At 32.5% G+C, this 25,340-nt stretch overlaps 1 protein-coding gene across 1 annotated transcript in view; it reads right to left on the reverse strand.

Annotated features, from left to right (window-relative positions):
* The window catches only part of LOC134715126 (uncharacterized), a 31,937-nt gene that overhangs the window by 4,541 nt on the left and 2,056 nt on the right, over positions 1–25,340 (reverse strand). The window contains exons 2-17 of the mRNA XM_063577064.1: positions 23,246–23,322; positions 22,099–22,139; positions 20,745–21,699; positions 20,244–20,302; positions 19,948–20,010; positions 19,414–19,551; positions 11,835–11,957; positions 11,438–11,509; positions 10,281–10,369; positions 7,837–7,929; positions 6,996–7,082; positions 6,333–6,443; positions 3,463–3,640; positions 1,227–1,370; positions 871–956; positions 131–201 (exon numbers count right to left, since the gene is read on the reverse strand). Of these exons, the coding sequence (XP_063433134.1) occupies positions 131–201; positions 871–956; positions 1,227–1,370; positions 3,463–3,640; positions 6,333–6,443; positions 6,996–7,082; positions 7,837–7,929; positions 10,281–10,369; positions 11,438–11,509; positions 11,835–11,957; positions 19,414–19,551; positions 19,948–20,010; positions 20,244–20,302; positions 20,745–21,699; positions 22,099–22,139; positions 23,246–23,322 (2,387 nt within the window). The remainder of the gene's footprint in view (positions 1–130; positions 202–870; positions 957–1,226; positions 1,371–3,462; positions 3,641–6,332; positions 6,444–6,995; positions 7,083–7,836; positions 7,930–10,280; positions 10,370–11,437; positions 11,510–11,834; positions 11,958–19,413; positions 19,552–19,947; positions 20,011–20,243; positions 20,303–20,744; positions 21,700–22,098; positions 22,140–23,245; positions 23,323–25,340) is intronic.

The raw sequence follows: 25,340 nt of genomic DNA on the forward strand, positions 1-25,340 counted from the left end.
AGAAATACAAGGAATATTTGAGTTTTGGTTGCGCTTATTTATCATTATCATATATTCAACTTGGCGAAATATGTTTTTTCTCTAAAACTCAATTAGAAATAAATCTCTTTTAAGAATGTTTGATACTTACACCACTATAACTTCGAAGAATCCGTTGTATCCCATTTTGTAAATTCCCATTTTCTTACTGTCCCATCTTACCTAAAACAACAAGATATACTATTCATTTTTTGTTATTCTAGTGAATGAAAATTAAATATATCTTTCTTGAAAAATATCAAAATTTCTAATATAGATTTTCTATTTTAAGATGTTTTTAATGTAAATATGCTACAGTTTTTTTTATACATAACATTAAGAGGTCTATTAGTTTCTAAATTAATCCAAAATTTCCAAAAATGACAAACCGTCCTTTATCACGGTATGTTTGATTCGTAAGAATTAAAATAAAGCCGCATATCTGTGAAAGTTACATTATAAGTGTAGTGTAATAATTTACTAACTAATCATTCCATATTAAGTATTTTCGATATCATAAACAAAGATTTGACTTATACTTAAATTAGAGAGCTGATTATTTCAATAAAACTATGAATGGAAATGAGGAATATGTCAAAGAGACAAGAACAGATAAAACCCGAATTCCAAAATAGGGTCCTCAACGCTGCGAAAATCCTACACCAATGCATTGTTATTCTTAGATTTTCATTTGATGAACATTTAATTTGATGTCACAAAATTTAGGCAGTGCACAGAATTCTAATAGAAATTTCATCATGTTATAAATATTGATGATCAGAATCGAAAAAGTTTCTTAAAACTTAGTTTTATTCTAATTAGAACAGAGAAATGAAGCTATAAAATACTTACTACAGCTCTACCTTCCGGTTTTACGTTTAGAACTGTTCCAACGGTTCCAAATCCACCGTCATCATCTTGGTATCTCCAGTCTTCCCCTGTTTATATTAAAACCTTAACTGATAAAGATCGAATTATTGGTTGATATATATTTAAAGTCGAGCTAGCGCGAAAAACCTTTGTAAAGAGGTAAAGAATAAAACTTCTTCAATTTCAAAATCAATGTTTTAAAATTGTGTTATTTAGTAATGTTCACTTAGTACATGATATATGAATCAGTTTACCAAATTGTACAGATATGGGGACTGAATCTTATTGATCATCTTTAAAATGTGTAGATGTAAGTATTTGTGTCTAGGTTTTCTAACCTCTAACAACTCTACATCCAACAGCAATCATTTCGTCTACCAGTATTCTCTTCTCATTCACTCTCCTCAAATTAAATGTGTTAGAACTTTCTTCGTATCGATAGATATTATTGTGTCCGTTGTCCCATACAACACGAACCCAACCTGTAATTCAAATTGTAAACAATGCTGACTCATACCTTATTGCTTGTTTCACTTAATTTTCCTCAATATATAAGATAAGGAGATGTCGAATGAATGCCCATTATGGAACATAATGACGTTTTTTTTAAAAGTTTATACGAAACAAATGCAAGTGAAACTTCCATGCATCGCGGAAAAGATCACTTTGAACTGAAATCTTCGACAGAAAGAGGGAGCGAAACATACTAGAGGGACATTTAAACTCAGAAACTGTCCAGTGAGATAAAAGCAGTACAATCAACGCGAAATGTATAGTTATCAAAGGTACAAGGATTATAACTCAATATGCCAGACGCGCGTTTCGTCTTCACAAGACTCATCGGTGACGCTCATAACAAAATATTTATAAAGCCAAGTACAAAGTTGAAGAGCATTGAGGAGCAAAAAGGTTGTGCCAAATATCGTTACGGTTTAGATAATCTATACCTGGGATAAGAAAATCCTTAGTTTTTCGAAAACTTATAAGTTTAGTAAACAGGAAATTTATAAATATGACCACATTTTTGATATTCATGTCAACACCGAAGTATTGACTCCTGGACTGGTGATACCCTCAGGTACGCAACGTCCACTAGCATTAGTATCGACCTAGTGGTGTAAATAGTATGTACCAGGATTATAATTAAGTACGCCAGGCGCGCGTTCGTATACGCTATATTCCAGTAGCTCTACATTTGAGAATGCCTATACCAAGTCAGGAATATGACAGTTGTTGTCCATTAGTAAGATGTGCTTTATCATTTGATTTTGCCATTTGATTAGGGACTTTCCATTTTTAATTTTCCTGGGAAAAAAATATTTTCATCAAATTTTTTTACATAGATGTTGATCTAATATATTTTAGCCCGTTTAGATCAATAAAATCTGATAATAACTTATTATAACACATTTCATCAATAATTCATATTTACAATATGAAACGTATTTTCTATTATTTGATTAGTTTGCGATTTGTTTAAAGAAAAAAACATTCGGAAAAGAGTAAAATTACAAAAATATTCGAATGGCAAAATTAAAATCTCAAACGCATCAAACGAAAGGATAACAAATGTCATATTCATGACTTCAAACCACGTTATCTCTCGAATAAAATGATGAATTAAACCTGTTTTTTAGATAGTTAAAGTCATAAGAAACGAGTGACCGGTGAACAAATATGTTCTCTCAAATCTTGCACCAATGCATACAAACATCATAAACTTAGTCTTCTGTGCACGAATTTATCACTTTTTTCGTGTAAATTTCGTATAATCGTCAATTTTTTTTTCAATCAGTCAGTGTTGTTGTGAAAATATAGCAGGTAATTAAAGTTCGTGTTTTGAAGCCGAAGTTTAACGATGGTCACCTGTTTGTCAACAATCGACAAAAAATAAACAAAAAAGCATGGAAAGAGAGCACGTGTTTAACATGTAAATTCAGTTAATAGTTTATTTTAAGGACATCCATGCGTATTGTCATCACCGGATTTTTACGAGATGGGTCACACTGAGGTCACTTTGCATACGGAAAATATGTCGGGGGAATTGGTTGCTGGAGGCAAGCAATTAAAATAAAGTAAACTTCTTCTACATATGAATAAATTAAAGAATTTTCTTCAGAAAAAAGTATATGTACATAAGTTTTATAATGAAAACTATCCATTGAGTTATAAAAAACATGCATTATTTTTTTTGATTTGAGGTTTCTTATGACTTTAAACTTCTCACTTGTATGATAGTCGCATAAAATGACATGAAATTGACAACAATGTGAGAACAAAACAAATTGACACATCGCAAGAGTTGCAAGAATAATGTGTAAAAAGGTGTTGCTTATTGAGAGAGTGGGCACTTAAAATTTATTTCAAACTTAGGTTGCTTTCACGTAAATTGGAAACATAAGTTCGTAAATTGGAAAAATAAGTCGGAATAAGTTGCTTCGTCTGTCATCAAAACAAAACTCAGTATTTGTATGAGTTGAACACCTTCTGTAAAGGTTAATCTTGAAGAAGTCTCTCCAAAATCTGAAGCTTTTATAAATGATATATAAGATGTAACATGACTTATAGCCTTACCATTGTCGTGTTGTCCTATTACAGTACCCGGACAGTTTCCATCTTGATCCCCATACGTCCATAAAGGACCACGTCGTACCCTATCTCCTAGATGTAATGTTCGACATTTTAGTTCCTTATAGATGCCTTCTTTCAATTGAGTATTGGCAAATTCCACCACGAAGTCGATACAATCTTCCTGCGTGAGTGTAATTTATGTATAGAGAGAGAAGAAAAGCATTCTATTAAAAACAAATCAAAACAATTGAGTTTGTACTTACACAAGTTAATTGATTTGCAATTGCTCAAGTCGATCAGAAATACGTTTGCTTCTTTTTAATTGTCCCTTACTTCTTTTTAATGGTTGGTTACTGGCTGGTCCAAGTATACACATGTCTTCTTATCTAAGAAAACATACATGAGACTTAACGCAAACTCCGGCTTCTTCCACCAATAAAACTTTAACTTTATAATATAGTCCAGAAAATTGCTGAAAGTTGCATTCAAAATCAACAAGCAATCAATCATACCTGTTGAAATTTATTCCGGCAAATGGTAGATAATCTATTTGAACCAATGTTCTATCGCCCAACATTATGCGTCCTATTTTTACATAAAGTATACATTACTTATAAGTTTTCTCTATCAATTTTTATTAAACCAAACATATTTGGTCAAAACGTTTTCGTATAGTGTAAGTGCAATCAAAAAAGCTTCATAAAACTAAATTTATACACGAAGTGTTGATTTTGTCCAAAACTTATGCAGCTTGAAAGAGTAAGTATTGCTTTGTTTAATAAAAAAGAACGCAGAACGTAGATACAAGTATCTTGTCTTGGGGAGGGATAAATCCTACTGTGTAAACAATCACCCTGATTCAAACAAAAAAATGTCTGAAACTGACATTATCAAGATGCTTGATTTCTTAATTAACAACATATTTAGTACGTTTGGAGGACTTGTTTTTCAACAGACTGTCGGCATTTCAATGGGCACAAATTGTGCCCTCTTCTTGCCGACTTGTTTCTTTATCATTATGAGCCTGAATTCATGAAGAAACTTCTTTTAGCAATATCCTTTAAATTTACTTTCCGCTATATAGATGATGTTCCCTCACTAAAATTAGTTTACTATGTTGAACGCATCTATCCCATCGAACTAAAGATAATGGATACAACAGATACAGATACAGTTAAGTCTGTCTCATATCTTTACCTAGATCTAGGGATTGACAATGAGGGTCGGTTGAAAACATTACTTTGCGACAAAAGAGATGATTGCAGTTTCAAAATTGTGAACTTTCCATTTCTATGTAGTAACATTCTAGCAGCGCCTACATACGGAGTATATATCTTCTTATTGATTTGATATTCTCGGGTTTGTATTTCTTATCATAATTTCCTTGATAGAGTGTTGCTGACTAACACGACGGGTGCCACATTTAGAGCAGGATCTGCTTACCCTTCCGGGGCACCTGAGATCACTTCAGTATTTTAGGGTTCTAGTTGCTTAGTCTCTAGTTTTCAATGTTATATCCTTTGTCTTTTTATCTTTTAGTCATGGAGGTGTCAATATAAAAAAAGAAGATGTGGTATGTGCCAATGAGACAACAGTCCACATAAGACGAAAATGACACAGACATTAACAACTTTAGGTCACCGTGCGGCCTTCGACAATGAGCAAAGCCTGTACCAAATAGTCAGCTATAAAAAGCCCCGATATGACAATGTAAAAGAATTCAAACGAGAAAACTAGCGGCATTATTTATATAAAAATAATAAACGAAAAACAAATATGTAACACATAAACAACCGACAACCACTGAAAAACAGGTTCCTGGCTTGGAACAGGCACATATATAAATAATGTGGCGGGTTTAAACATGTTATTGGGATCCCAACCCTCCCCCTAACATGTGACAATGGTATAACAGTACAACATAAGAACGAACTATAAAAATCAGTTGAAAAGGCTTAACTCATCAGATGGACAAACATACAACTGGACGTGACCGGGTACTTGTACATATATATACCGACAACAAAAAAGACACTAGGAACAGATCCGAGTTTATGTTCGATTTATGAGTTTGAGTGTTCCTCTGGTATCGTTCGCCGATCTTTTATGGGATTTTTTTTTCAACTTGAAATTAAAAATCAAAATGTTTGTAATTAAGGAACCACAATACAAAGATTTTATAACTCCAACTCCCAAGTTTTAAAATGCTGCAACTTCCTTAATAATGCTTGAAAATGTATAAAAGTTGTAGTTTTGAATAGCTAACAGATTACTCTTTCAAATTAATGCAATGTTATTATGCAACTATTATGTAACCAATTATAATGTTAACTGTGTCTAAAATATTGAAATTAGCTCCTGCAAAGGTATCCCGAGAGAGTTGATTTTATTATATGTTGTTCCTATGGCCATTATCTACAAAAGGGTGTCTCAGATTTCAGATAGAATGTATTGAACAAAGTTTACACCTAATTAAACATTATCTTCTTTTATTTGGTTAGGATATTTACACTAATTAAGAGATTTATGAGAGATTGGAATACCATAGAGACAAGCTGAGACATCCTTTTGAAGCCCATGATTGGTTGGTTAAGATTTCGTTAAAATTTTCTGTATAGTAAAAGAGATGATAGAGCTAAATACATTCAAGTGAACTTACCCATATTTTGCCACTAATAACATAATAATGATTACATTATGATTGTATAATAAAAATATTGCATTCATTTAAAAGATTAACCTTTTATCTATCTATATATACCTCTTTTAATATTTTTTTGCATTAATAAGAAAGTTACAGCATTTTAAAGGTTAGTGATTGGAAGTAAAAAAATCTTTGTATTGTGCTACTTTAAAAACAGAATATATCTCACGTTTTGGTCCTCAGGATTTCTTGTTACTTCATATATTTTTTGACTGATTAAATCTCTATTTGGTTCTTCAGATAAAAATTTCATCCCTCCTGCTACTAACGCAGCTACTCCCTTTAAGAAAAATTGTCATGTAACATTATCTATAAGAAAGTACTATTACCTTTAATATTATGGAATCTCCTATACTAATAATATCAGTCATGGAAATCTTATATGAAACAATGAATGAATTTATAGCATTCGAGTGCAAAAAAATAATTAATAATTTAGGATGAGAACATCTAAATGTGGTAAGGATATTTATAAGAAAGCTGTTATATAACACAGAGACACACAGTCAGACAATGAAGTGACATTTAATAAGGCAATGTGATGTAGTGAAGAAATATAACAATATTGCGATTTCTTCGTAATAATACGTCTTTCCTCTTATTTCTTAAAAACTCGAATTGTTGAAGAACTAAAACAGAAAATGTCGATGTTATTATACCAACACAATAAATGCTTCAAGAATTTTAATTATCATACGAAAGGAATTATTATAATTGAAATGGAAGAGTATAATTTCACTTCAAATTGAGAATTATCATGAGCTATATCTCGAATGACGACATTTTCTTTTATTAAAAAAACGAGTACAACAGACCGTTGAATCAAACTTACAAGAAGATGTGTCATTCGAATCAAACGATACATCTCACTTATTGTTATCACTTTTCCTTTCGTTTCTTTCACTGCTTGTTCCATAACCTTAAATTAAAGTTGTAAGCGTATTAAAATTTACAGTTTTGTTTGTCATTGTTTTGTGCTAAAATAATGTGTCTGTGTAATAAGAGTATTTGTATAATTTTAAAATTCTATATCTTTTAGACTTTTGTGGAGAGTTGTCGCATTTCTGGGCAATCATACCGCATCTTCTTTTTTATATTTACCCCCAAAAAAGTACATATAAATTAGCATTCAGAAGAAACTTTGAATCCCCAGTAATGCACATTACCAAACCATAAGTTTAAACCTCCAAATTGCTTGTATTGTATCTAAACATTGCATTAGGAATACCTAGGTTAACTTGATTTTACATGGCTTTTTGTTTTTGCAAAAGATGAGATTTTTTTTCGGATTTTTCGCGATTTAGTGTATAATGTAACAGAATGTTAAACTTGCGTTCATCTCTAATTAACGATAAAATGTTTTCAATAAGTTACTCGTTTTTTCGCCGTAACAAACAAATTTCAAAAAGTGTCTCTGTGTCAAGTTCGTAGCATTGTTTAGAAGTTTGCTCACGGAAATGCAAAACATAACGAAATACTATTATCTCTTTAAAAAATGTATAAATTGACCCTGAAATTGTTTTAAAAAAAATAAAGATACACTTTCTATTTTCTGAAATCAAAAACTGATAGATAAAAAAACAGTCAAAGTTAGTCTTTGAAATATTGAGAATTACAGTTCTTTTTGTTTTCCTTTGTATTTAATAATGTATTAAACTAAATTATCTACTTACAACGCTTAATTGTTTTTCTCCAAGTTGAACATAGTACACCTTAATTGAATGCTCCGCTATTGTTCTTATTACACTTAAAACTTCCGAATCAGTCTGAAAATAAAATAAAAACTATAAGATAGAGGGAATGATGAAAAATATCATCGTGCAGAGGGGTATAAAAAATGTCATGTTACTTGTTTATCAAGGATCATGTGTCTCATTTTGCTACGTTTTTTTTCAATTGAAAAATGCTATGCGAGAAAATGATTAAAACGCATGCAATACAAGTTGCATATATTAAACATTGCGCCTGTAATGTATGTAAATTTAAATTGCATCTATAGAAATTACCAATGTGTATCAGTGTGTGCCAAATCTTTATAGGGAATTATGCACTAGCTTTATTTCGTATCATATTTTTTTTTATAGAAATTTGATTCGAGGTAGTTTCTTGCTATTTTGTTCATGCTTAGATATGTTAAGGTATTTTGATACATTGATTTACAAATTTTGTTCTCATAAAAATGTTCTGTAATACCCGTAAACCCAATTTAATACGATTTTTTTTTTCACTTTTGATTTTAGCAAAGATAGATATATACTCGATTTATTTCACTTTACTGGGCGGAGTTTAACCGGTTCGCTTATAACAAACCAGTCCGACTATAGATCTGTGTTTTAGGATAGGCTCATCAATGAAGTGTCCTGTCATTCATTTTTATCCTGAAATTGGGTGTCCTACTATACAGATACAGCCCTACATATATCGTTATGCAGTATCTGTATACTATACACATATCGCTTTAAAGCTCCACCCACTGCCGGACTGAGTATTGTTTGAACCTGTGTGACCTCATAATGTGTATTCCTGTTGCATTCAAATGACGATGACAATTGTCGATTTCAAAATTTGGATTTTGTTACAAAATCAACCATGTCAATTTCAGCATGCATGTTTAGGGAATGTCATCTCTGAAGCGTAGTACTACTCGTGCACTTCTGTTTCAACAATGTTTTGTTATTTGTTTTTACTGTTGAAATAAGTTGTTATGCTAAAATATATAATTATTCAACTTAAGCGATGTATTATTGTTGACCATTCGAGATTCTTTTTTTGCGAACCCGTCTTCAGCGTAATTTGATTTTTATATTACTATCAGGGCCTCAAGGGATTACAAATCGAAAATATTATAAATCTTAATATGTTAGTTTTTGTGTCTTTCAAAAAACAAACAATATACAGAATTAATTGCAGGATAAAGACATTAACTGTTTAGAGTCCTTAAATATCAGCTGTATTTGTACTCGGTTCGAAACAGGTGTAGAAGCTCGGTAAAAGCTCGCATACACCTTGTTTCCTAGCCTCATACAAATACAGCTAATATTTAAAGACACTAAACAGTAATGGTCTATATTAATCTTTTGATGACACTGATAGGTGATTAAAAATCAGTTATGATTATAACGGCAATCATTCTTATCTTCAAATGGGTTGTCTTTATGCAAAATAAAACGTTAGCTCCGCCCGAGAGTTGAAATAACATTGTTAATAACATCATTACAAACTATATCATAGTAAAAACAAGAATGTGTTTAACCTGAAACTCACACTTTAATTTTCTATGTTAAGTAGACCGTGAAATTGGGGTCAAATATTTAATTTGGCTGTAAAATTAGAAAGATCATATAATAAGGAACATGTGTACTAAGTTTCAAGTTTATTGGACTTCAGCTTCATCACAAACTACCTTGACCAAAATCTTTAACCTGAAGCGGGACAGACAGCCGAACGGACGAACGGACGGACGAACGAACGCACATACCAGGACACATAATGCCCCTCTACTATCGTAAAATGGGCATAAGAAAAGGAAAGTGAACAAATGATGAAAAACATATATATATAATTAAGAAGACCAGCAAAGTGTGCTCGACATTTTATTTGTTCAAAGAAGTTTTTGGACACTTGAAGTAATTATTCTTAATTAAAATTTTCAGAATAAGAATGAAATTGTTAATACTTCCAATATTATGAGTCGTACATTTTTTCTCTTGCATCTTTAATTTCACAAGACTTTTTTTACAAATTTGAAATGGGGCATGTTTCCAGAGTGTTGATTCATCCTAAGATATTTATACAGGATCTCAAGTTTAAAATAAACAAGATAATTAGTTTTCTCGTTTGAATTGTATCACATCTCTTGTCATGCCGGGGCCTCTTTTTGCTTTTCCAACTATATGGAAGTTGTACATCGTTGCATGGTGTGTGATGACCTATAGTTTCTTGTATCCATTCCCTTTGGCCAATTGTTATCTTATTGGCAAACGTACCAAATCTCGTTATTTCAATAATAAAAAAAGATCGTGATTTCGAACAAGTGTGTAGGTGTGTAACTTCATAACAACACAACTGGAGAAATTGAAAACTGAAATAGCATAAATTTTATTTTTGAATACGTTACGGCTATAAGTTCTTTGTCTGAGGAAGTGCCATCTGTGAACATTATCATGTGTCCCATAGTCGTGAACTCTCCCGAACATGTAGTTGTCCCTGGAGAAAAAAAGGTAAAAACATGCAAAATAAAACAGGGACAATCTTTATCATTTGTTTAGCGGGTTAATTTGAAAAAACATATTATTATTAATTACATCGTGTATAAAAAATCATGAATAAATTGGATTTTATAAGTGTGTCTGATGCCGTACAGTGACCTATAGTTGTTAATTTCTGTGTCATGTTGGTCACGTTTAGAGAGTTGTCTCATTGACAATCATACCACTTCTTCTTTTCATATATATAGAAATGCTTCCAATAAATAATTAATAACTAATTAAACTAACTGGTAGAACCTTTCAGACCTGTGGATCCTTAATACACTTCGAACACTTGGAGCCTTTTAATTTGTTTTATTCAAATGTCACTGAAAGGTCTGAATAATACGAAAGGCGAGAGAACACAATCTTAATTTTCAGTGGTATTTACATGTATGATAAGTTTATGATAAATGGGTTCCACATCTCCTATACAAAAACACTTCAATAAATTTGCTACCTAACTCACATATCACAGGTGACAAAGGTCAACACAAAAATCACAAGTTACAAAGGTCAACATATAGTTTACAACAATTGGTAAGTATCTATAATATGTTTACCTCCTTCAATAAGGCCATATGTGGAAAAGGATCTGTTTACCCTTCCGTAGGATCTGAGATCACCCAAGTTTTTTGGTGCGGTTCTTGTTGGTCGGTCTCTAGTTTTTTATGTTGTGTTTTTGTTTGTACAGTTTTATGTCTGATATTTCTTTTTAGTTTCAAAGCCATTGGTTTGTCAGTTTATTTTCGACTTATGCGTTTCAATATCGCTTTGTTATAGTTTGCACCTCTCATTCACATAAACATTATCTGATTAGACTAAAGAGAGAATTCGAAATATTTGCAATAAACCAAAAATTATATGAATAGCAAAAATCAATAATTATATGACATTGGACACCAGTGCAGAGGGTGACATATGACTAGCATGTACTCATGTGGAAGGGTTTTATACCTCAGCCTTCATGTATCTTGTAATATTGATATTGCATTAAGATGCATATATCCTAAAACTTTTGAATTACCAGCTAGAACTGTAGCCATTCCCATTAACAGTCCTCCTATTAGTGGTGCTTCTCCCTCTGGTTCTAATTCGTCTGTATGAAAAAGAATCTTTCTTAATTAATAAACGACAAAAGAGATTTGCCACTGATTAACAGAGTCTCTGTAACGGTTCATTAAAGCTAAATTCCAATATTTGAAACGAGCAATTGTGTCATTTCGCTATTTTACTCTGTATGCATTCCTGTCATAATTAAATACAACAAAAACCTTCTTGTAGGACATTTTTTATTGAGTTAAAATAATAATACTTGTATCATTTTCCATCAATTTGAATTAAGTAATAAAATACAGCTACAAATAAAAAATCAGAAGAAGAAAAAACTTCAGATCTGTAGATATATTTCTGTACAATTTTACCTATTAAACTGAGCAGTAGATCGTAGTCACTTGTATGTTCGTATAACAATCTACTCCGTCCACAAAACACAGCGATGCCGACATTTTCTACCAAACCTCTTGTTCTCTGAATCTGTTTGACACCTTCGAATGTAAATACAAATACTTTTACTAAGATGACATTCAACATTTTAACATATTTATGACAAAAAAAAGAAGGTATTTTAACATTGCCATAAAGCGTGAGGTTTAGCTAGTCTTACAACCATTAACCATGTTCAAGCCAGCATTTTTATCTGTTTTGTTCAAAGTTAGGAATATGGCAGTTGTTATCTAATAGTTCCTTTTTATGTATGTTGCATTGTCGGTTTTTTTTGTTGAGCCTCAGTGTTCTTTTTTTCAGTTCTCTTATAGTTGATGTATTTCTCTTGGTTTTAGTTTTTAACTCGGATTTGTTTTTACTTGATCGGTTTATGACTTTGAACATCCGTATACTACTGTTACCTTTCTTTAAGCAGTATGCTGTTAACAATTGAATAAAAAAATGTCAAAAATTATTTTGTAAAGTACTTATATCTCAATTTAATATCATTTGTTTCAAAGAGTGTCTTATTTCCAACTCAATAGACATCTACATCACGGTGGGTATGGTTGTCCTGCGAGAGAACGTACTGTGCTGGTGATTCGGTCCTGACGGGTGCTGGTGATCAATGAAAAAATGTAAACAAAGACGAAAATGATGATTTTTGAGGTTTTCACTCATAAAAAATGGAAGAACAGTTGAGATTTTTCAATTTTGTTTCTTATGGGTTCATATATAAACCATTGAAAAGTTGACGCTCTAAACTGTTTCAGTAAGCGTAACACAAAAATGCTCATTTTCAGAAAATCTCGAACTGAAAAAATAAAACAAAAATGCTCATAGAGTCCGCTTTCTATACCGCAATCCACACGACAAAAGTATTTAGTTAAAAAACATTGCAATTTATTAAAATTTAGCATTTTCTCAATTTACTCATGTCCTGATACTGTGCTGGTGGGTCCTGTCATTGTGCTGGTGGGTCCTGATACGGTGCTGGTGATTTTGGATAAAATTGGGCAGATAAGTGTTGTCAATAGGATCTATGACTCCTATTTTAGCTCTTGTGTACGGAAGCGTATTAGCGCCACACATTTTTTTTTTTATTTTTCTTCCTATGTTTGCGTTATAACGCAAACCTTTGCGATATAACGCAAACCTTTGCGTTATAACGCAAACCTTTGCGTTATAACGCAAACCTTTTGCGTTATAACGCAAACCTTTGCGTTATAACGCAAACCTTTTGCGTTATAACGCAAACCTTTGCGATATAACGCAAACCTTTGCGTTATAACGCAAACCTTTGCGATATAACGCAAACCTTTGCGATATAACGCAAACCTTTGCGATATAACGCAAACCTTTGCGTTATAACGCAAACCTTTTGCGTTATAACGCAAACCTTTGCGTTATAACGCAAACCTTTGCGATATAACGCAAACCTTTGCGTTATAACGCAAACCTTTGCGTTATAACGCAAACATCTTTATTTCAATTATTCATTAAGTTTTGTATATATGTCCGTCTGTCATTCATTTCGGATGTGATTTACTAGTAGATAAAAAAAGAAACATACATACAAGGCCAAATCATTATAATAAATATGCATAGGAATAATGGAATAATTGAAGTGCAATTATACATAAATTAAGACTGATTTGTGCATCAGAAAAGTATATAATTTAACAAGAAAATAGATATAGTATATAGTCATATTAAAATTGAAAGATCAAAAATAATGTCATACAATTGTGAAACCTCCAAGTCAAATAGACAAAATGATCTTTCTGCTTTAAAATGAATTATTAATAAGGAAACATTTTTTTTAAATCTCAGAATATGATCAAGATTCTTTGATAGAAAGTCATTGAATTTTCATTTCAATATAATGAAGTATTTTAAAGATACTTGGGTAGCAATTTGAATAGAGAGAACATAATTTTATTAATGAAACATCTTCATTCTATACATTTATTGCCAAAGGGTAGCTTGTTTGAATGTAACCTACTTTACACAGTTCTCAGACGAGAGCTTACTTTGGAAGTATATTTATATTCGGTTATAGCTATATTAGCAGGGTTGATTTTTTTCTTAGGTATAACCTCAATTTACTCAATTTTCTTTGTAATATATATACTAGTAGTAACTTGGATATCGTTTGTGGGGACCTTGTAGTTTGTTGTTTAGTGTGAGCCAATGCTCCGTGTTGAAGACCGTAATTCGGCCTATGATGGTTTACTTTTACGAATAGTGACTTAGATGGAGAGTTTTTTTATTGGCACTCATACCACATCTTCTTATATTATTATGCTCATTATTAGTCATTGATCTAATTATTCAAGTAGTTTACTTTGCAATTACTACAAAGGTGATAAATTTTATTATATCCAGCCTCCTCCATTAATAACTACTGTTTCCTTTGAATCTTAAATAAGAAATAAGATAAAACAAATGTTTGCGTTATATCGCAAAGGTTTGCGTTATATCGCAAAGGTTTGCGTTAAACGCAAAGGTTTGCGTTATAACGCAAAGGTTTGCGTTACAACGCAAAGGTTTGCGTTATAACGCAAAGGTTTGCGTTACAACGCAAAGGTTTGCGTTATATCGCAAAGGTTTGCGTTATAACGCAAATGTTTGCGTTATAACGCAAAGGTTTGCGTTATAACGCAAACATAGGAAGAAAAATAAAAAAAGAAATGTGTGGCGCTAATACGCTTCCGTACTTGTGCATCCATTTGGCTGTTTAATATGTGTTTTCAAATGATCGTAACTTGTATAACATAATTACATAAAAGGGCAACATCTTTCGTCCAATATCAGAGAACAATATATAGTATCTAAAATAAGAATAGTTTTATTAAGATATTAAATGCCCCTTACATTGATGCTTCAACATTGATCAAAACCCATGCCGCATAGACATGTTTGTCAGCGCTCCGCATACCCCGTCCCACTTCCACCTAACCAAGCCTCCTCATTTCCTCCTTCATTGCCGGTTACAGTGGTGTACCAACACAAAAATGTATCACATTAAATAATAACACAAAGACACACATTATTGAACGACGAATGCTCGCAGGTACTGAAAGCTAGTTCAAAGCCGCATTTTCAACTAATAGATAAACCCCTGTTCTCATATACAAAAATCTCAATCGTGTCGATTAAAAAAGTCTCAAAACTTAAGTTCACATTTTAATGTTTGATGAACCAGAACTTTAAAAGTGTGCAGTGAATCTTGTGCTCACAACAGTTATTGTCATAATTATGTTTACATAAGACTTATAAAGGAATTAAGAAGGTACCAAGAAATGTTTTACAGTTCAATTTAATGATCATGAATGGAAAGTGAATGGTCACTGTGAGGGTCAAAATCTTAAATTGCTTATAAATGTTGCTGGACCCAGTTTCGTTATCTGATCTGAATGTTCTGAAATGTGCATGGTAGATAGACATTTTGATTTTTTTTACTCGGAAAGTTTTGCCCTAATTGCTTGAACTTTTTGTATTTAAGCCGATTTCAAAGGGAAAAATCATTTGGTAACATTTGGTCAAGTAATTTCAGAAAAGATATTTTTGTAATTGCGGATGCCAAGACAATACATGAACCTCACACGACCCCTCGACAAAGGTGAGCTTATATATGATCTGATAACGTTTCAGGTTGATAACCATTTGAAATTAAGCTAGTTTGTGTGTGTGTGTAGATTTGTATTGTTTTAAACTGTTATGACCTTTTAAAGTTAAATGTAGGTGTTAAATCTGAGAATTTCTTTTTTAAACTTATATACTTGTTTTAAACTCAATTGGTAGTATGAAGCTATTGATTGATTGATTGTTGGTTGCTTAACGTCCAGTGGCAAATATTTCATGCATATTCAGGACAAGAACAAGTTCACAATAAATACAATAGGTAGGTCTTGTCATACAAGAGGCCAATGGTCGTGGAATTTTGGACTTCCACTGGAAAATGAGGATGTTTTCAGTCAGTTTAATTGAAGTCTGGAGCTGGCATGTCATTTAACTGCTAGTAGTCTGTTGTTATTTATGTATTATTGTCATTTTGTTTATTTTCTTTGGTTACATCTTTTGACATCAGACTCGGACTTCTCTTGAACTGAATTTTAATGTGCGTATTGTTATGCGTTTACTTTTCTACATTGGTTAGAGGTATGGGGGGAGGGGGGAGATCTCACAAACATATTTAACCCCGCCGCATTTTTGCGCCTGTCCCAAGTCAGGAGCCTCTGGCCTTTGTTAGTCTTGTATTATTTTAATTTTAGTTTCTCGTGTACAATTTGGAAATTAGTATGGCGTTCATTATCACTGGACTAGTATATATTTGTTTAGGGACCAGCTGAAGGACGCCTCCGGGTGCGGAAATTTCTCGCTACATTGAAGACCTGTTGGTGACCTTCTGCTGTTGTTTTTTTATTTGGTCGGGTTGTTGTCTCTTTGACACATTCCCTATTTCCATTCTCAATTTTATGTATTGGATAGGAACAGAAAGTTTGCCTTGCAGCAGGCCACCTACGGACACCTCAAAGAGTTTTATTTTAGTTTAAACATATTTATTTATAGTGGATTGGGAAACAAGTTTTGCAACTTATATTAATCCCTTTCCACTTTGCGAGTGCGAGTACTGCCTTGTAGCGGCATTAGCCTACTCTTTTTTTGAAATCTACAAGGGTGTCTTTAACGTGCAAGAGATATGGTCCTCTCTCTTAACACAGGTCAGCCATTTATCGTCCACTTCCGACGGACTATCATCGTTTCTTTAAGACCATACTCGCAAATGGTGTCAAGGGAGAGCCGAAAATCGAGTTCCTGAAATTTTCATCCCGCACGGGAATCGAACCAGGAACCTTTGTGTTAGTAGTCCGATGCACTACCACTACACCACGGCTCTCTCAAAGAGTTGGTGCAAGGGTTCTTAACGTGCAAAGAGTGTGGCACTCTCTTTACACGAGACATCGGATTTAACGTCCCCATTCTGACCGGACGCGACTGCGAACTTGATAGATCCCGCACAGCCAAACGGACGCCCCACTTTGGCAAGAGTTTTACTGCCGGTCGGGAGAAGACTAAGTGACTATATTTCTATTTCCCAGTAACCCTTGGGGAATTTTGAAATGCACAATTAACAAAGCAAACGTTAGTTTCAAATACTTTTAAATAGACTTTTAAGGATAATGTACCCTTGCGTTGATCCCATGCTGAACATAACAAAAATCTCTGTACAAAGGTCTGTGAATTTTCTACAAAAATAGTGATTTTATTTTCACCAAATTCTCTTTTTCTACTAGTTACACTAGTAATTTTTGGGGCCCTTTATAGCTTGTTGTTCGGTGTGAGCCAAGGCTCCGTGTTGAAGGCCGTACTTTAACCTATAATGGTTTACTTTTTAAATTGTTATTTGGATGGAGAGTTGTCTCATTGGCACTTACACCACATCTTCCTATATCTATATAAATAATAATGCTTTGCAAGAAGTTTCCCCTTGACATATATACAAAATTATGTCTCTATTATTCATTGTCTGCAGCTGTTTTGATACTTTTGCAGTTTGCACATTTCGTAATTGACATGCCACAGAAGGGGTCATAAACCATACCCGAAAAGATAAAATATTGATCTAAGTACTTTATTTGCATCTCTGAACCCCCACCCCGGTTTGTTTTTAGGAGGGTGTCTAAAAATGGTCGATTACAGACAGCCGAGTACGCATTTTACTTTCCAGGCGTGTTTACGTTGATTGTTACTGTCCTGAATACTGCCCTTTCATAAAATAGTGATTTTTTTAGTGTTCTATCGAACTTTTGAAGAAAAAAAACTGATAACCATTCAGACAAAAAAGTTATGTTGAAAAAATCTTACAGATACAGCAAGTGATTCTTAACAGCTATAAGATACATTTTTCTTTTAAAATACAAACTTTTTCATCTTATGGGAAACTATTCCAAGCTTAAAACTTTCACTGTAACCTCGCTCTTACTTATCCCCATCCCCCAAATAAAACCCAAACAAACAAACCCGCAATACTATTTTCATTCTTATAGTCAGCACTCAATTGTTCACAAAAAATGTGTTTTAAGCTGCTAAAGACATATGATTCAAACGATCAGATAGTCCTTTGTTCTATATTTTTGCTCTCCATTTTTATGCAAAAACTTTTACATTTTTATTTAATGGGTTATTGTTGAAGGTATTACGATGACGTATGGTTATTAACACATACATGTACTTCCTTTGGTGTCTTATGGAAATTTGTTCATTGACAACACACATACCACATCATCTACTTTATATAAGTATTGTATAAATTACAACGTATTTTGGTGATCTTGCAAAATGATCGTAATCCCGAAAATCGTAAACACATTTTCTTATCTTAAAAGGGGGCAAGAAGGGTTCCATTAACAGGCCAATAAATAAGATTAGAGTTAATTTAAAAAAAAAAAAAAGATAGGGGTATTTTTTCTTGCATAATAACAGTACACGGATTCACAACAATGTCAATTTCAAGAAACCAGGCAACAGTTAATAAGTAAATAACAGTACATCATCAATGATCTTGAATATATGCCACTTTTAACTAAAACATAAAGGCACAGAACCAGGACATAGGAGCACAGAACCAGGACCGTTTTTCTTATCACCAGCACCGCGTCAGGACAATTCCGTTTAACGAATTTGCACGACTTTTGCAATATAATATTGTTGTAATATACTTTGCATGGTACTTATGACGCATCAGAGAAAAATTAAGCAACAAAACAGTCGTTTTATTGCCGTTCTGATACAATGTAAACAAACCCACCAGCACAGAATCAGGACCCACCAGCACCCGTCAGGACCAAATCACCAGCACAGTACGTTCTCTCGCAGGACAACCATACCCACCGTGTACATGAGTTCGTATTCATATGACCTTCATATTTATAGTACTGTTCTTGCAGTGGGTGCTAGATTGTGACTTGATCTACATATTTTAATCTTAATTTATTTATTTCAAGATCATAACTTCCTTAACTAAAGATGAAAGACATTGAAACTTGAAATGGTATTTGCCAGTTGTCTTGATATCATATTATCATATTGCGTCATAAATACTCATGTTTTATTCGCCTGGCGTTAATCAACTATTAACCTATTACTCCGTCATATTCACATTCATAATATCATAGAACACAGGTACTGGATATTACTGGACTCGCACGAATGGTAAAACATTCGAATTTACTTAGTATGAGATGAAGCCTTTTGTATTTGGCACAACTTTTTGGAATTTTGGATCCTCAATGCTCTTCAACTTTGTTTTTATTTGGCTTTTTAACTATTTTGATCTGAGCGTCACTGATGAGTCTTATGTAGACGAAACGCGCGTCTGGCGTATAAAATTATAATCCTGGTACTTTTGATAACTATTGACACACTTGGTCAATCTCTATAATTCTAAAAAAAAAATAACTCACTTATTCTACCTTCATGCTATTGTTCAGCAATGTTAACATTAGAAAGTACCTTCGATATATCTTTTTGCAGCTGATTTCATGGAGACGAATTTATCTCCTCTCATATGCTCACATGCATCTAGTACTAGTGTAACATCGTGGCCATGCCATCCTCGCTGAACAACACCTGACTTTACCCTATTGCTGGCTGAAAATGAGCAAATAATCTGTTCCTAAATTCTTCTATTATGGTGGTACCAAATACATTTTACTTTATTAAATTTGACTCGTCTGATTTTCAGTAAATTTTAAGACCATTTGACAAAACAAATAAAAAAATAATTCAACCAGATACTTCATCGGAAATATTTCATTGGACAAACAGTAATTTTGATCATTAGGAAGTGTAATATTTTCTTAACAATAGAACGTGATGAACATTTTACCCAGTTATCTCCCTGTAGTGTTATGTACCACCTTAATGGTATCAACAGGCAAACTAATTTGTATACAGTTATCTCTAACTAAAACTGATGCATTGCTGCATTTCTGAAAGTTCATTTTAAATTTATACATGAATAAAATAGAGTTCGTTTACATTCACCTTCTATAGTAAATCGTTCAGTATATCTTTGCCAGTCAGCAATAGTTGCTTTTCTACTTTCCCCTGGAAAAATAATGAAAAACTCAATATTATCATATGAGCACATAAAAAGGTTTCGTTTATAGGAAATAGTATTGCAAATATTGTCTATAGTAAGATATGTAAAATTAACATTTAACCGTTGAGGTTTAAAGATATCAAAAACCAATTTGACTAAATGCAGCAACTCAATATTATCTTTTACCTATAAATTTGACCTTTTTCACATTTATCTTTCATAAAACATTATCATTTACCAATTCCGTCCGTACGTTGTTCACCATCTTCAAATATATCAGAAGCCTCATATTCATACCTGTAAAAAATACATGTATAGGGACGTTTTAAAACTTCTCATGCCTTACATAAATCATAATACCAACGGCAATATCCATAGTTGAATATAACAACACTCTTCTAATTTGGCGACGATTTTTTTTAAAAGGTTTTCGATTGATTTTCGAAATGGAACTGTCAACTCTCCTAGCTCACAACTTTTTTTTGTGCTTTGTGGTCGTGTTTGTATTGCTAAGTCTTTATGTTTCTGTGTAACTTTTTCTTTATCTATTTTTTTTTCCCTGTTATTTTTGCATGTGTGATCGGCATTCTTTTAATATCTTTTGTTTCACTATTTTGATTTCTCTCTTTTTTCATTTTTGATTTCTCTATTTTACTCTGATTCTGGTTTTTGAGTTGTTTACACTGTATAAAAGTGTTGATATGTGTTTAGAATTCATTCGCGTAATGCCTTTGCATACCTGTAATCGCCCGTTGTAGACTGTTCCGAATGAGTCGGCTTGATATTATCTAATGGTGGTATTTTTTCAGTGATACCTTCAACAGATGCAATAAACAAACCGTCGTAGCATGTTTGATCGGTAAGTAATCTTACACGATTGTCAAACATCAGATTTGTACGTGAGGTCTTCAAACCAAAGTTGTTCATTAATGTTTTTTTAGTCAGAATATTTGATGCATCGCAACTTGTAGATTCAATTCCCCTTTCTGTTTCTAAGGTATTAAATGGCACCCCTGGACTGTTTTCTACGTTCTCATCGCTTGTATTGCTGTATTCGTCCTTTTGAAACCCATGTTTTGGTTTAGGTTCGTGTGACTCCATTATGTTCAAATTTTTTGTTTTATTTGCTGGAATATTTGCTGGAAACCATATATTGTTTGAAGGAACCTGCATCTGACATGAATATACTTGATATTGTTCACCATTGTTGAATACATGTTTAGCAGTCGCACTTTTATTATTTTCATTTAGTGGATTTTGAACATTGGAAGACTTTGGATTTCCAATAGCGTATAAATCCCATTGAGCTTCAGGTGGTGACTTTTTATAAGCATCTATAGCAGTTGCCGGGATTTTTTCATCAAAAGAAGCTGAAATTTCACATTTTTGACTGAAAATGTATGCAGAAGAACAATTGTTTCTTTCTTGAGATTCTACTGAACTTAAATCGTTGGAGCTAATCTGACCATTTAAGTCAGTAACAGAACCAGGTTCAAAATGTTTTATTCGTGATGATTTTTTGGAATTAGGTGCTTGCTTGTTTGTTCCAACATTGGTTTTGCTTTTAGTTCCTGTGTCACCATGTAATTTGTTTACTTTCCTAACCAATTTTCCAAGTATTCTTTTGATTTCGTCAATATTAATTCCTTGCTGTGAATACTGCCCTTCAAGGGCATTGATGCGTTCCTCAAATTCTGAAATATATTGTTCAATTATATGTCTACTTCCTTTTTTGTTTGATTTATTAAGCAATTAAAGAAAGCTTTTGATTTATTTGAAAAAAATACTTGTCTTTCTTATACTATGCTTCAATTAAAAATGAAACTCGATCAGCTAACAACTTGCCAAATTATGAACTTTTTGTGGAAAGATAATGTGTAAACCAACGAATTTCTGTTTGATAATATATAATATCATTCGGTCGGATTAATATGTACAAACAGGGAACAGCCATTACAGATGTCTTTATCACTGTTCGATTAAAAAACAGCACAAAAATGACACTACAAGTTGTTGTAGATATGAAGATCAAAATAATCTTATTTATTTCTTTCCAAACTTCAGGTTGATTTTCATATTTTTTTTATACTTACTTTCATCTCTTTGACATCTCAAACTTGACCTGTTCTGGTTCCTTAAAGAAATATTTCATCAGTGTCTATTATTCAAATGTAAATCCAAATATCAAATGGTTGCACATAACATAGTTCTGTACTATAATGATTAAGATTATTACACAATGTTGAATACCAATTTTTGACTCTTTTACCTTTTATGACAGATGGAGTTGCTCACACATTGGCAGACACACTGAAAATCTTCGTCATTTAGGATTGGAGCCAAACAGAACTTGCCTCGAGCGAAAATCGAACTCACAACCTAAGAGTTAAAAACTGGAAATGCAATCGGTTATTTAGCGCCATATATATATGTTTCACTGACAACATATTTGCAACTTTTTGTTTTTCAATGGACTATCCTGACTTACATCGAGCAGTTGACAACATAGTTTGACGACAAAATATATGATTTAAGCTTTTTAATTCTATGTAGTAACATTCGAGCACTGACTTCATTGGCAGTATATTTATCAAGTAAACCCGGTATTCCAGAGTTTGTATGATGATTTTCTCGAAAGTGGATTGCTAGTGACAAGCAAGCCATTGGAACCACACGTTTTAAGTGTTGAAGTTGAAGTCATCCCTTCAAAATTTAAGGACACCATCATGTGTTGGTTGACAGAAATGGAATATCTGAATTACAGGATCCCAAGATATGTTCTAGTGACAGTTCCCTCGATCCCGTAATATTTTCCACGGTTTTACTCAATAAGACTTATCACCGATCATGTATGTACCAACCGACACATGCTGATTATGATGCACTTACAATTTCTTGTACTAGAAACAACTTCTTGTTATATAAGTTTTCAAGTTATTTATTTTGAAGAAAAGGTTGTTGTCTTTTCGTCTTAGAAAAAATGCCATGGTTTTGTTCGTCTTTCTACCACATGTCTGAGATTTGTCCGAGGATTTGCATGTCCCCTTGGTATGTTTCTTTCCTTTATTTTGTACTTTCTGATTTTCAGTGTTTGTCATTGAAAGTCATTGATTAGAAAAAAAAAATATATTTAGTAATTTAATTTCGGTAACTATCACATTCATTTTTCTTTCAATCGTATATTCATAATAGTGTATGCCCTAAACAAATTAGATTAATTAGAATAAAAATAATTCTTACTCTAGACAAGATAGTCGTTGTCGAAAATCTATTTGCTTCTGTTTGAACTGAAGAATCGACTGGTTTATTGTTACTAGCTGAAAAAAGTAAAACCACCTATGATTATGAATCCTGGCTATTAACAAAAAAATATAGCATAGTATGATTGTAAAAATATAAATTACTATGAACGCTTTGAGTTCGAACCCCACTCGTGCGGGTGCACTCGAGTCCAATCCTAATTGACTAGGATTGTCAGTTTTCGTTCTTAGCACATCAGCGATTAAACCTTTACAGATGATGGTATAATGATCTCTCTACCAACAAAATATGTAAGAATAAAATAAATTATAGAAAGTGGTCATTATTTTTGTCTTGTATCTTATCTTCTATTTTTCATATCATACAAAGCGCATTTCAACTTTTTTTTATGTGTTCGTATTCTACGATCGATACTTTTTTCAGTAATGTTCCTCCATTGTTAACAACATATTAAATCGAATTTCTGTATTAGTAAGAATTTCTAAAATAACAAATGTTAAAAATGAGACAAGGAATTATGTGAAATTGAATGTACGGGTGACTTAATGGAATCTGAAGAATAAAACAGTTTATCATGAAACGAGTTGATAGCCGATATTTGATAATTATTATATAACATTTTTTTTGTCTCATTTATGTTCTTTGTTCGTTTTCTTTCGTTCCTATGATAAGATTTCGTACCAAGGACACTATATAACCGATCTTCAAAAAAACAAAAGCCCTGGTAAAATCTTTTCCGGTCAATTTTTTTTGTTGTTGCAGGAATCCATCGATAAAACATTTGAACAAACATATATAAGATTTATATAATTTTGCATCAAAATTCCTTTATAAACGATATGCATTACTGGTTACCATTTATGATTTATGGAAATATGCAAAATTGTTCGAGAGAACATGAAATATACTAGTTAAATATTCAAATTCTAGTATAATTCGTTAGTATTTTATATTTTGTCTTTATGTGTTACACCACTTATTCAGGCCCGGCTAGAAAATACATACCATAAAGCAGTACATATATAACAGATAATAGTTCCGACGCATGAATTTAACTTTTAAAATATGTAGACTATGTAGGTATTTTTGGTATAAAATGAAGCTGAAGGACTGGTGATCATTTTAGAATACTTTTGGACTTTTAATTTTCAATATTAAAAAAAAACTGCATCAAATTTTAAAAAGAGGGTACATTTTGTCCGTTTTTTCAGATATGAAATACCTGTTTTGTTACATCCGAAGTTCCGGGAACCAGTTCTTTTTTATATGCCATTATAGGTATGTTGATTTTTTCAGTACAAGACACCATAAAGTGTTGCTTTGAAATGCAATGATTGCAACTATATTTGAATTTAAAACAAAAGAGGTGTGTCTGCTTGACATGGAGGAATTTAACATAGAAAGCCATCAGACCAAGAATTAGTGGTGTACTTCCCTCACCCATTATGTCTGTTCGTTTCGTTCACACTGCGTTTTCAATATAATTGAATTGTATACATATAAAAAAAAATGTGGTATGATTGCCAATGAGACAATTTTCCACAAGGCACCAAAATGACACAGTGGTTAACAACTATAAGTCACCATACGGCCTTCAATAATAAACAAAGCGACTATCATACAAATTAGAGGTTTAGCAAGACTTCTCGTTTTGATATTTTTTTCGTAAATTTGTTAATTTTACAGACATTAAAGAAAAAAGAAGTATTTTCTGCGCCAAAAAAAGGAACTATTAAAATTTCTACAAACGATTATTTAAGGTAGATCATAAGTAAATTTTTTTTAAGACAGAATTTTCTTATAATTTGCCAAAATGAACATTTTACTATGCTTTTTTTCAAAACTATAATAAAAAGTATGGGTCACTGTGCTATTTTCAAGCTATGAGTCATTGAAAATTGCCGAAATATGGTTAGTTTGTTCATGAAAAAAGTCATAAGAGTGCATTAAAAAAATTCTATGAGAGAGAATTTTGAAATAAATTGTGAGAAGATAGGTTTCATAATATGTTTTAAGAAAATAAAAAGAAAACGTGGTGTCACCGAACTTGTTTTCTTGCCACAAGTAAAAATTA

The sequence above is a fragment of the Mytilus trossulus genome, chromosome 4 (assembly GCF_036588685.1).
Source record: "Mytilus trossulus isolate FHL-02 chromosome 4, PNRI_Mtr1.1.1.hap1, whole genome shotgun sequence".
Classification (NCBI taxonomy): Eukaryota; Metazoa; Mollusca; class Bivalvia; order Mytilida; family Mytilidae; genus Mytilus; species Mytilus trossulus.